The 14,245-nt window shown below is 34.4% G+C and overlaps 1 protein-coding gene across 5 annotated transcripts in view; it reads right to left on the minus strand.

Annotated features, from left to right (window-relative positions):
- Positions 1 to 14,245, minus strand: part of LOC117324551 (kinesin-like protein KIF26B) — a 385,773-nt gene that overhangs the window by 104,736 nt on the left and 266,792 nt on the right. For all 5 annotated transcript variants that reach the window (XM_033880465.1, XM_033880464.1, XM_033880466.1 and 2 more), the window contains one exon: positions 917 to 1,040. In XM_033880465.1, coding sequence (XP_033736356.1) covers positions 917 to 1,040 — 124 coding nt within the window. The remainder of the gene's footprint in view (positions 1 to 916; positions 1,041 to 14,245) is intronic.

Genomic DNA, 14,245 nt, shown 5'->3' on the forward strand with positions numbered 1-14,245 from the left:
ACAGTTAGATGGTATTATGGGCATGACAACATGTCACAGTTAGATGGTATTATGGGTATGACAACATGTGACAGTTAGATGGTATTATGGCTATGACAACATGTCACAGTTAGATGGTATTATGGGTATGACAACATGTGACAGTTAGATGGTATTATGGGTATGACAACATGTGACAGTTAGATGGTATTATGGGTATGACAATATGTCACAGTTAGATGGTATTATGGGTATGACAACATGTCACAGTTAGATGGTATTATAGCTATGACAACATGGGACAGTTAGATGGTGTTATGGCTATGACAACATGTCACAGTTAGATGGTATTATGGCTATGACAACATGTCACAGTTAGATGGTATTATGGGTATGACAACATGTCACAGTTAGATGGTATTATGGCTATGACAACATGTCACAATTAGATGGTATTATAGCTATGACAACATGTGACAGTTAGATGGTATTATGGGTATGACAACATGTCACAGTTAGATGGTATTATGGGTATGACAACATGTGACAGTTAGATGGTATTATGGGTATGACAACATGTCACAGTTAGATGGTATTATAGCTATGACAACATGTGACAGTTAGATGGTGTTATGGGTATGACAACATGTCACAGTTAGATGGTATTATGGTTATGACAACATGTGACAGTTAGATGGTATTATGGGTATGACAACATGTCACAGTTAGATGGTATTATGGGTATGACAACATGTCACAGTTAGATGGACCCAGATTGTTTGTACTCTAATCACATTAGACCAATCAGCGCAAGTTTGGGTTTTACCCATTTGTACAGGTATGTGCCTTACAGATATATATACATGTACTTACTTTATAAACTTACAGTTAATAACTTTACCTGCTTATCTTACCTGCTAATGAGCATACATCTTACCTGGTTATATTTCTTTGGACTGGTGCGATTGCTAGGTGGCTGGTCATAGTATGCTTGTGGCTGAGGAGACACCCCTGCTGGTGACGAAGGCATGTACCCTATATGTTTACCTTGCCTCATATACCTGTAAATACACAATGATGATGTCACAGTTAATAAGAAAATAAACCACACACATTTTCTTATTCCACTTAAGAAATTTTGACTTAACATAATCTTCTATAATCAAGCCCTTCAACTCCTCAAAATCCTACATCTAAAAGGTGAGCAAACATCATGTTCTTTTCACACAATCATCATTCACATTATACATGCATGCAATCAATTTCACCTGTGAAATATCACACTATATCGGATATCATAAAGTATATACACTGTATATCAAATTTGATTTCACCGGTGAAATATCACACTATATCTGACATCATAAAGTACATAGATTGTATATAAAATTCGATTCTTGTGCAACACTAACCAAAATTATGTATGGAACAATGCCAGTATTTAAGACAGTATGAATTCTCATAAAATGAGAAACAGGTCTTGTCCATTATAGGCCTGAATGTGCTGTGGGTGTTATAAAATAACACCTGCAATATTAAAGGTAACTGAAGAAATGTTGTATGATAATGGACCACCTGTACCCTACAGATACATACTATCATTGATCACGTCTCATAGATGACGCTCATCAATACAGATTTCAGATCCGTTATTGGTGAAATAAATTACAGGTAAAATTTAATAACCAGATATTTGCATTCTGTATCTAACATTTCCCAAGGTTAATGAGCAAAGGGTGGGACAAGTATAAATAACAGCTGCACACTGTACGCCAAGCATCAGTTAACTCCACCTATTAACTTTTTAACATCCTCTAAAACACTATCAGCCAAGGAGAATTAAAACAGCCAAGGAGAATTAAAACATCTCCACATAAAGGATGCATTGATACATTGAATATCATGTCAATAAAACTTTGGGGAAGATTGCGGGAACATTAAAGATATTGATACCTGGAGCATCTCAGTGATAAGGCGGATAAAAGGCTGTTAACAACAGGTAAATGCTTCAGTGACTGATTTGCTGGCGTGTATTAATCGTTTCCGCTAGTTATGGCCTTCTTCCTACTTATACAGCACTTAGTTACAAAAGGTGATGTTGACTCAGACGATGAGTATTTGGACAGGTAGTCCAGATTACAGGTAAGCCTTCATTACAGGTAAATCTCAATCACCTGTATGGTTCACAAGAGTCTTATTGTTTAATTCTGTCGGACAGGTAACCGAGTGATATCAGGGATTTCAGGGTAATAAATCATATTTATATAAACAATTCATGTTTGAAAATTAAATTGTCGATGACAGAAAGAAAACAAAGCATGGGAATTCTGTGGTTTACAACTGACTAACCCAATCACAAACTAAACAATGGCGCCTACTAAGAGAGGCTGAAGAATTCTGATGCAGAGCAGACAACGTAAAATCAGCAAAAAATGCCTCATGTCGTTAGCATTGTCTGAAAAAGCAGCAACCTCATAAATATGGTTATGGGCTCTTTACTGACTGCACTTTGATGACAACAAGGTGAATTTAGTAGCCGTTTTATCATAACGCTATACAATGTGCAAATCTGGGACCGACTGGAAATCGTTACGATGCTGTTTGTGATCGCTGTTAATAAAATCAGTAGATAGAATGTCTGATAAGATCTGTATGATTATTGTCACACACAATCTAATTGTCTTCTACAGATGGTGATTGCCGTTGCATGCCCTAGTCCTTCTGGCTTACGTATGCCAGTCACATTCATGCCAAGTTTTCCCTCGATAATGATTCCCCCAAACTTTTATATATACTTCCAAACTTATTTAGACTGTTGCCAAGTATGGACAATATTGTCAGCTCTTTATAAACACATTTCATCCTATTGTTGTTTTTAATACAAACATTAAAACAATCAATTTCATCTTTTAACAGATTTTACAAAGATATTACATGACTATTTTACAAAAGTGTTCCGAGGCCTACCCTCCTCTGTCTAGTTATACTTCGGTCTGATGCTTTTGACTTCTAGGCCACAAGGGGCATCAGAAGTATATGGACAAAAGAACAAGAGAGAGAAAAAAGAAGAAAGAATGGAACCTTTAAAATTATATAGGAATATTTTTAGTAAAAAATTTATACCAATGAATCGTAAAATATTTAGTATAGCCATTTATTTCTAATTACAGTACTGTATTGATACATATATATACAATGTACCTTTTTGTAGAAATGGTTGACACTATCTTTTGGTACGAGCCGACACAATTAAATGTCGTAATAGTCATGTGGTACCTGTACGAAGTAAACTGTCAGATCTTTGAACAAGATATGAACTTGTGGAATTATTTAAACTGGCAGCTCTTTGACAATGACAATGGCTGGTTTGTTACTATCTCGACACAAACTGTCAACAGGAAGTATACCTCTACCATCTGACACGACGACTGACGTCCCGCTTTATCTAAATCTGCTCATTTTGGAATCTGATTAAAATCAATTTTATACAAAATTAAATATCCCTGCTAAATATAGCATGTAAAAGTTCAGTGTGTGCAATGAGAACTCAACTTTGTTGCAATATAATGTGTTACCAAAGATATCTTAAGATGCAACAAAATTTGTCTTAACATGCATGGTCACAAGGAAATCTGGAGTCAATCATGATCTGAACTATAAGTCCAAAGTGACCAGTGTCCAAAGTGACCATCTGTCCAAAGTGACCAGTGTCCAAGTGATCACCTGTCCAAAGTGACCATCTGTCCAAAGTGACCAGTGTCCAAGTGATCACCTGTCCAAAGTGACCATCTGTCCAAAGTGACCAGTGTCCAAGTGATCACCTGTCCAAAGTGACCAGTGTCCAAGTGATCACCTGTCCAAAGTGACCAGTGTCCAAGTGATCAACTGTCCAATGTGACCACTGTTCAAGTGACCATCTGTCCAAAGTGACCATCTATCCAAAGTTACCACTTGTCCAAAGTGATCCAATCATCACCTGTGATTATTTAATGTACAAAATTCATGTTCAAAGTTGTCTATCCTAGCTGTCTTTGAAAAAATCATTAAAACATTCTAGAATAAATTAATTTCCACATAACTGTTTTGATTGCCATCGTAACTGAATAAAAATATAAACGAATATACATAATACTATTCTAACAATGACATGCATTTCTTAGTACTTGTATGACCCAAGTTCGATCTGTGTGACTTCAAGTTCTACTGAATTCAAAATTCTGGTATTATTAACTGGCCAAAAAAGCACATCCATCAGAAACTGCTTATTCATTCATAGAACGAAAATCTACAGCAAATATTGTGATTTCCTCAAATGCCATATATTCTCACAGCCAGTCGGACCAACATATACAATAAAATACACATCCCTCGGAGATTCACGAAAACCTAAAATGTCAAAAGCATAAGTTTTTAATCTTTGATATGACACAATAATGCTTTTAAACGTTGTTCTTCCTTTTTTTATCTCCTTTTGTTAACAAAGTATTGACACACAAAATCTGTTTCTCTTAAAAACCTATACAAGACCTGAATTTCAAGGTCATGTTGTATCTGCGACACGTTATTGATGTACGGACAACAAATAACTAAGCACTTTTTGGGGTTTCTGAATCAATTGTGACTAAACATGCTAATTTTTCCTAAAGGTAATTTGGAAATCTCACCTGAGGCCCATGAACTACAGGTGCAAAACTCTATTTACCTGTGAGAGTTTACATGCTGGCACCAGGTATACACTAGCAGTGTTAAACAGTCTGGCTTTTTAAACAGGTTTAAATTTTATACTGGATAAAAACCTCAACAAAACACCGAATCGGAAATTCAATTTTCTCTCAATTTGGTTTTTTTTTAACAGAGCCAAGTATGTACCATAAAATGTCTGTTAAGAAAGCAAATAAATTTATCTGGCAAAGTCCTTAGCAATAAATGCCAAGAGTTGTATAAGTCTCCCCATGATAGAGACACCTTTTTAACTGAGCATTATTTCCTTCGGCATGACTACTCTAGTGAAAGAAAAGTTAACGGAAAATCCCACACTTTAAAAAGTATGGACTCGAAGTATCAACAGCTTCTTACAAAGACAGAAAATGTCAAAAAAGTCTGGGGCAACATTTAAGTTCAATAATAAAACAGCAAACAAAAACTTTAGATTTGACAAATAAAACACCTGGAGACAGTGAACATGGTTTGTACGTACAACCCTGCAGTGTCAGACAATTTGGATGAAATACATAACTGTCATTATCTTATGAATTTGAATGTGCTGGCTGGAACATTTAGTAAAATTGGACATGAACCAATTGATGAACCTATTTCTGTTACCGTTAGTTTGCCCAGCTAATTTTAAACTTTGGCTTTTAACCAGGGGATGCAAATCTCTTTTTTTCTTCAAATTTATTTCATATTAATCATAGCATGTCATCTTCATGGATGGATGGAGTATTTTCCACCAACAGGAACACTGAGAAAACCTGTTTTCCCATAAAATTGGCAGAAACTGAGCGATACCCTAATCCTAGATAAACCACTGGGCACATTTCTATCAAAGAGGAGAAAGTAATCGTAAAATAATCTGGATAAAACGTAAAATAAAAAGATTTATATACAATTTCCAGTCAAGTCTATCTAAAAATCTCAACTCTTCCCCAAACAGACTTAATTATCCTGTACCTAAGTGATCAGCATTCATCTACCTTATCTCTAGGTCACTGGGTGCATCCTCAGGCTCAAACTTTTACTTTAAATCGGAATAAGTCAAGAGATATATCGATGATGGGATACTGGGAAGGCTATTAAATCCCTTTGGTTTAATGTTACCATAGAAACTCTCCCCAGGTGGATACAAACATTTAGTGATGGTAACCATCACAGAGCCAGGTCTATCTGTTAAGATTCACGTATTTAAGAAGAGTTCACTGATGGAGAAACCCTAGTATCAGTAATATAACTACAATCATACACCTTGTGGTCCATATAGGGCTACAGATCTATAGAATCTTACACTAAATCAAGCATTCAATAATTACCCTTTACACGCAGGGTCTAAAATCTGTTGGGGGTTCTCTCCCCTTGTCTGAAGATGTTGATGATGCTGATAATGAGGATGACAATGCTATTGAAGGATCTCTAAGTTGTGTGAGGGAGAAAATGATAAAATTCAAAGGCTGACTTATATCTCCAAGTCTGATTTGTCAACAATATCTTGCTGTCAAATCAAAGAAAACACAAACATTTAGAATACCTGTGTAAATTAGCCTAGCCTGTTGTGAAATTCATTACCAGGTGTCACATTTCTTAGACATAACACTTTAAAGCTAATCCTATTTTCAACAAGTGAAAAAAAAAATTGTAGAACAGAAATTGTCCATGTATACAAGTCATCAGAGAAAAAAATTTCATATAATTTTTTTAAACAAAAAAGTAATTATTTTGTAAAGTACACTAATCATATATTGTTATTACTGACTGTTAAAACTGGTGTCCGATTCTTGAGAACTGTCGTTATCTCACCTGCTCGATTCTTACAGTCACACATTCTGCCTTCTGCCATATACAATAGAAAGGCGATTATTATCAACGGTAACAATACCTTACCAGCCTACCTTTATGAATTGGTCTGGTCTGCACTAACGAGTGTATAATCCCATCGTTTGCACCTCGTATACCTGGTCAATACACTAAGGAGTTGATGCACTCGTATACCTGTCTAATACACCTGTATAGGTATATACACTTATCTCAACGTCTATTTATGATATACCTGAACAACACAAGCCGTTAGCTTTAATACCTGTTGAGGGTCTGGCTATGACAGCCTACCGTAACCCACTAACCCACGTGTGCCATGAAATAGCACTATCCTCTGTCCTTCACAAACATCCGTTAATTCATTTCCAACAGTCAATAAATATTTTATCCGATTTGATTTTCGTCACTACATTAATTTAAACAAAATACCCGAGGGCTTTATAAATTGTTCATTTCCATCTACATTGCTATATATACTGTGGTCTGACATTACATTGATGACCAACACACCTAATTTTCTTACCTCGACCTGTCATCATTCACAAATGATTTGATGGTCATTTAAAGACCTCATTAATATCATCTACCTGTATACATCCCTTTTCAGGTAACTCCTCCGTTTTATATCAACAGGTTTTTGCCCCAGAGGTTTTTGATGCCTATCGTCAACCGAATATTTATTTTCTTTACCCCTAATATACCTATCTTATAAACTAGACCATCAGTCCATTCACATTTTCAAGATGAAGAATTCCATTCATGCTATGGATAATTATAATGTTCAGGTTGAAATAAAATTTTTATCTATTTACCTTAGATAGCACACTATAAGATTTCTTTTGACTTTTGAATTACAGTGGTTATAAATTGTGTATTTATATAAGTTTATGATCAGGAAGGTGAATTTTGTGATGTCGTCAGACCAAACTATCGGTATACATCCACAAACATTATAAACATTTAAACAAGAGATTTGGAATAATTCAGATGACAAGAGTCTCCAAACCCGGATAAAACAACACCCATCATTTAGCATAAAATGTCAATTTCACTTGAACTGCCCACGATTTAAAATAAATCTTCCCATCAGGCCATATACCATGTTTAAATAGTTAGTCATAGTAAACAACACTCAATCAAACTGCTCTCAAATATATTCATTTAACTGTCAAAATAATCTTTTAAAAGTTTATTGTAGTTTTCAAAATATTTAAGAAATAAAAGATGATGCAAATGTTATGCTCTTTGCATTCCTGTCGAACACATCAAGAACAGATTAAAAATTAACTCACATGAAAATAGTCTTATTTCAAATTTGTTCCCAAAGTTGTAATTATCAAGTTAAAGTTGGCACACCAGGTGTTTTGAATTGGATTAACAAATATTTAGCTAGCTTGCTTGGATAAGTTTTAACTTGGCCTTAGTCCTATCTGCCATTCCATCTGTGATCGCGGTCATTGAATTTTACCATTCAATAACAGATAAAGACAATTCTGTGACATAACACACCCACTATGTCCAGATCCAGTATGTTTGGTTTTAACGCCATCCAAATTACACCTCATATCGCTCGTGTTTACTGAGCACGGCAGGTTAGGCAGTTTGTGACGATGTTTACCTGGACAACTTAGATATTTGACACCTAAGTATAACAGGTACGACATGGAGAATAAGCATGTGACTGACACAAAATACAACAAACCATTTCAGCAAAAACAAAACCAGTATACACTCATTGACATATATATAACATAGTTCTCAAGGATAGAGCCCTGAAACAACAGGATTTAAACCTCAGCTTTTAAAATTCATTTTTAGAAAATCTTGGATCAGGGTTAAAAAAAGATTTCAACACAAACAAAAACAGAAAATTCCTTCTGAAAATATTATTTTGAAAATGTTATCACTCAGATCTCATACTTAACAACATTTTGAATTTTGCCTCAAAATATAAATTACATTGAAAATACTTTAAAGCTAAAACAGTTAAAAAGCATGTATGTTTATATATACACTTACAGACTCCTGAAGAGAGGATATGAAGTTTAACAACCCATATCAACACATATCATTTAGTAGGTATCTCAAGTAAATATGATTTTATTACTTCAGAAATACCACCTCTGGAGTATGGTATCATCATTTAATGCAAAGCTAAATTAAAACTCACCTCTTCCAACTAGATGAACCACATTAAATGATAAAACTGAGATTGGTGAATAAGTCTAGTCCAAGCATCTTCCCCTGTGATACGCCTACAATCCAAGTATTACACGGCGAGAACAATCCAGAGTAAATGTTGAATGAACAAATATCCAAGATCTCGGGGCATTCCTCCAAGGTTTCTGACAGCGTGGGACATCTTTTACATATTCTTAAACTACTTATTCAGGGTAACTTATAGGTATCGCTGTATTGACTGCACAGGTGTTCAATGATACACACCGGAAATCAGCAAAAAAATAAATATGCTACAACAAAATCCATTTTATACGACAATTCCCCAATTAAACTCCAATCCAGGCCTGAATTTCCTTTAAAAACATCAATTATTTTGATCTAGTGCACATACGAACAGATGTGAAGCGTTTATAGGGCGATTGACTTTGTATCAGTATGTGTGTACACTACAGTATATATATAGTCAGGCATTACCTGTATAAAGGGATTACATACCCACAGAACTACACCTGGTCTGATCACAAATATCAACACCGACAAACAGGGTTTTTTATAAACACCCAACCACATGATCTGGCCTCTAACTTCAATCATACAATTCAACATCAAACAATTTTAATCTCCTTTTGAATTAAAAAAAAATGTGTACCACTTAAACGTTACTTGTGATGATCTTTTATCAATAAAACATGGCCACTAGAATACACAGCCCACGTTGTGTTAACACCAAACACCATTGTTCATATCAATAAATTAATAGTTAATACGCGATTTCCGTTTTTCCAGCAAATTGATCAGGTTGTATTTTAGGGAGGCCCGATTATATGATTAGTGATCTTTGAACTTGTCCAAATGTGAGTAAACGATCTGAATAGACAAACACGCTCAGCTGACAGGTCGTCTAACTAACCCAAGACACCTGGTAGGTCTGATCTAAATAACATGATCAGTATGTAAGGTGTGGGGTATACACATAGGTAAAACTCCATCATATACAAAGGTAAAACTCCATCATACACATAGGTAAAACTCCATCATATACATAGGTAAAACTCCATCATATACAAAGGTAAAACTCCATCATATACATAGGTAAAACTCCATCATACACAAAGGTAAAACTCCATCATACACAAAGGTAAAACCCCATCATACACAAAGGTAAAACTCCATCATACACAAAGGTAAAACTCCATCATATACATAGGTAAAACTCCATCATACACATAGGTAAACTCCATCATATACATAGGTAAAACTCCATCATATACAAAGGTAAAACTCCATCATATACATAGGTAAAACTCCATCATACACAAAGGTAAAACTCCATCATACACAAAGGTAAAACCCCATCATACACAAAGGTAAAACTCCATCATACACAAAGGTTAAACTCCATCATACACATAGGTAACACTCTATCATACACAAAGGTAAAACTACATCATATACAAAGGTAACACTCCATCATATACGTAGGTAAAACTCCATCATACACAAGATAAAACTCCGTCATATACATAGGTAAAACTCCATCATACACAAAGGTAAAACTCCATCATATACGTAGGTAAAACTCCATCATACACAAAGATAAAACTCCGTCATATACATAGGTAAAACTCCATCATACACAAAGGTAAAACTCCATCATATACATAGGTAAAACTCCATCATACACAAAGGTAAAACTCCATCATATACATAGGTAAAACTCCATCATACACAAAGATAAAACTCCATCATATACGTAGGTAAAACTCCATCATACACAAAGGTAAAACTCCATCATACACAAAGGTAAAACCCCATCATATACAAAGGTAAAACTCCATCATACACAAAGGTAAAACTCCACCATATACATAGGTAAAACTCCACCATATACAAAGGTAAAACTCCACCATATACAAAGGTAAAACTCCACCATATACAAAGGTAAAACTCCATCATACACATAGGTAAAACTCCACCATATACAAAGGTAAAACTCCATCATACACAAAGGTAACACTCCATCATATACAAAGGTAAAACTCCATCATATACAAAGGTAAAACTCCATCATACACATAGGTAAAACTCCATCATATACATAGGTAAAACTCCATCATATACAAAGGTAAAACTCCATCATACACATAGGTAAAACTCCATCATACACATAGGTAAAACTCCATCATATACATAGGTAACACTCCCATCATATCAGAGGTGGGGATATATCATTTGTATGGGGCAAATGAGAGGAGGGAGGTATGGATGAGGCATTGTACTTTTGGGAAAGAAGGAAACATTTGAGTCACATTGAAATATATTATTCGCAAGTATAATTATTAGGAAAATTGATTTGAATTATATTTTTAGAAATGTTTTCCCTTCATTTTGGTATACAGTTTTACTACAAAAAGTTACTTTTGCTTAATTGAAAGGACAATGGATTCTATAAATTATAGCTAAATAATTCAGGGCTAATAATTGTCCCAGATTTAAAGAAATGAATTAGGAAAATTATTTATTCTAAGTATTTCATTTTTATTTGAATCCATTAACGTGTGTGGACTCCAAACCTGATCAATATTCTTATTGAAATATAGACAGCAGCTCCCATTGTACACGCTGACAACATATTGTTTAATCTTGAAAATTTCAAAAATATCTTAATTCTTCACAGCATGTAGATTACAGTAATCATTGACGAACCTTTCGTATCCATGATGTAATTATACACGTAGAAAATCAAATAAAAACAAAATTCAAGCAAATTACTAGAATCTATTTTTTTATTTGCTGTTTCTTCAATAATTGTCAAAGAATTCTAACTGTACACTTAGCAGAACGGAGAATAGCATGAAAGAAAATAAAGTCATTGTCAGCGCTTGAATTAAGCGAATGTTTGTTCTGATTTAATGTGTAAAGGTGCAAAGGGGAAATCTTACAAGTTGGTTTGTCGTGTCGACTTAGATAGCACTCCAACAGTATCATCCTGTCACGGAGAGACGGCCATTATGAATATCAACTGTCTAACAAATTACACAATAATACCCCGTGGTGTCCGATTCACCTTCTTTCACTAGTTCCGCTTTGATCCTCCGAGTAATTCTTTCCTTTGCAGATTTATGCTATAATAAATAATTCAAGAAAACAAGGTGTTTTTATTTCAGGAAACATTGGCAAAAAAAATGTTAAAGGTCTCAGAAATTGTTTCCCCTTCTTTAAAGTACATTGTTCATCTTAGATTGTTAAAAAAGTACTGGTGCTTTTTTTTTTCAAATGTTCGCTCATCAATTCAGTTGCACTACATAGTTTCCTCGTCGCTCAACAACTCAGGGAGGTAAGAATGTACGGAAATGGTGATAATCACCTTTTATCCTCGATATAGCTGAATAGAGGTATGCGATATGAGGATCAAAAGGCAACATAATACTGTACAAATATTAAACAATTGCTAAGTTGAGATCATTTGTCCTTGTGAGCTGGTGACTCGCGGACGTTCTACAGAATATTAGAATTCAATAGTAAATTTCTCTCCTACTTCTTTAGGCAGACAAGACAGAGAGTTCATGAAAGAGGTGATATATTTATACAGAATTATTATTTCTGAATTTCTAAAAGTTATAAGTTATAATAGAACATTTTATTGTATCATCTGCGGAATTTTAACCTGGGGAGTATTATAACAAAAAATAATACAAAGATTGGCGACAGGTGCCAATTTCAATTTCCGCTGTATTAGAAAGAAAATACATGGAATTAAACAGATTCAAGGTCATAATTTATGTACAGAGCAAACTTAACTAAAGAATAACTAGAAATTTAATCCAAAAAGACCTCATGTTCTAGTAATTATTTCAAAATGAAATAATTTTTATCGCACACAACTTAACAAAATTCCAGTCCAGATTTTGTCAGCTTACACTTAAACATACAGAATTGTAAATAACATGTCTGCCTTGGACATCATATCATAAACAGATAAATTTGTGTGGATGTACTGATCTGTCTGTCTGGGACATCATACCATAAACAGACAAATTTTTGTGGTTGAGGAACAGAAAAATTGAGCAGTTTTAAATAGAGATAAAGAACTTTTTACGTGAAAAGTTTTATTACGTCAAGCTAACAATACTTGAAACAATTTTGTCTCTGCAACATCATCCCAACTGTCATTTCATGTAGATTTAAAAAAGTTAGGGGAAAAAATTTAAATTATATTGAAGCCATCATGTTGTACAACAGCTTGGATAAAAACATTTCATTTGAACATTACATATAAAAAAAACCTTCTACATAAAACTTTTTTACAAAGAAAAGAAATACATTATGACTCTCCTAGAGCAATATAAGTGATTTAATTATTAAACATTCTTATCATCTTATCATTCACTTCAGTCTGTTATGAAATAACACCACTGTCATTAAATTTAAAAAAATGATATCCCAACTTTTCTTACTTACGTTCGATCTTCACGGTTTTCAGTAGCAAAATACATATTCCCTGCCGTTACAGGTAATAAACAATGTGTTTAAAATCACTGATGTTTTGTCAAATAAAGCTATGAAGCCTACATCTGAGATTCTGCTCGCATGAATATCACTATCCTAATCGTGTATGCTACACACAGTCGCCGGCAATTCACTTAATGAAACACAATGGACACATCCCGATCCCGATAATCAGATTCTTTACTGTTCTATCTTAAGTAGATACTGTCGTATAAAACATGTTTCAGACAACGTGGATTCTAAAGAGTCCTGTGTATGCGGGATCGTCCGCCTCAACGTTATCGCATAGATCTTTGATTTTGAAAAAAGGACAGCTCTGGTAATCGTCACTTACGAAACTATAAAACAAGTTTTGAGCAGCCATTGTAAAACACTTGACTAAAGAAAAGCTGATGCATCTTGTAGATATACCAATACAATCACTCCATCAGTGGCTGTAGACAATCGAATCACATTCCGATTGTCGAGCCACAAGATTTGAAAGAGTATAGGAAGAAGGTCATTAAGCTCCAAATCTCCCGTGACTGTAGATTGGCTACGTTTTCTGATATCCGAGACTAATTGTGTTGTTTTAACGGTATATGTGGTAAAAAACACCCCTCTGATGCGGTTAGGAAGTCAGCAAACCGAGTAATCACTCACAACCAACTGCTTACAACTTTGAAAATAATTTACTCAGAAAAACTTTGGAAATAAAAAGATGGTATTGTGTATATGAGTGGTTCTCTGACAGACTAATACTGTCAAACAACAACATGACAGACTAATACTGTCAAACAACAAAATGACAGTAACAAAAGCACTTCAAACTTACAAGAAATTTTATCTATAACGTTGTTGGCACTTGATCGTTTCCAAGCAGTGTGACAATTTCTAGTCTAACCTGAGGATAATGAAAGTCAGATGTATTTATTATAAGACAAATAATGCTAAAACAAAACAATTGCTTTTTTTTCATGGGAAAAAAAAAACAAAAAACAAAAAACAAAAGCTTTCATCATTTTTATTTTAGGTCACTTAACTTCGAACGCTGGATTGAAACTGTTCG

Source organism: Pecten maximus, chromosome 3, assembly GCF_902652985.1.
Source record: "Pecten maximus chromosome 3, xPecMax1.1, whole genome shotgun sequence".
In the NCBI taxonomy this organism is placed as follows: Eukaryota; Metazoa; Mollusca; class Bivalvia; order Pectinida; family Pectinidae; genus Pecten; species Pecten maximus.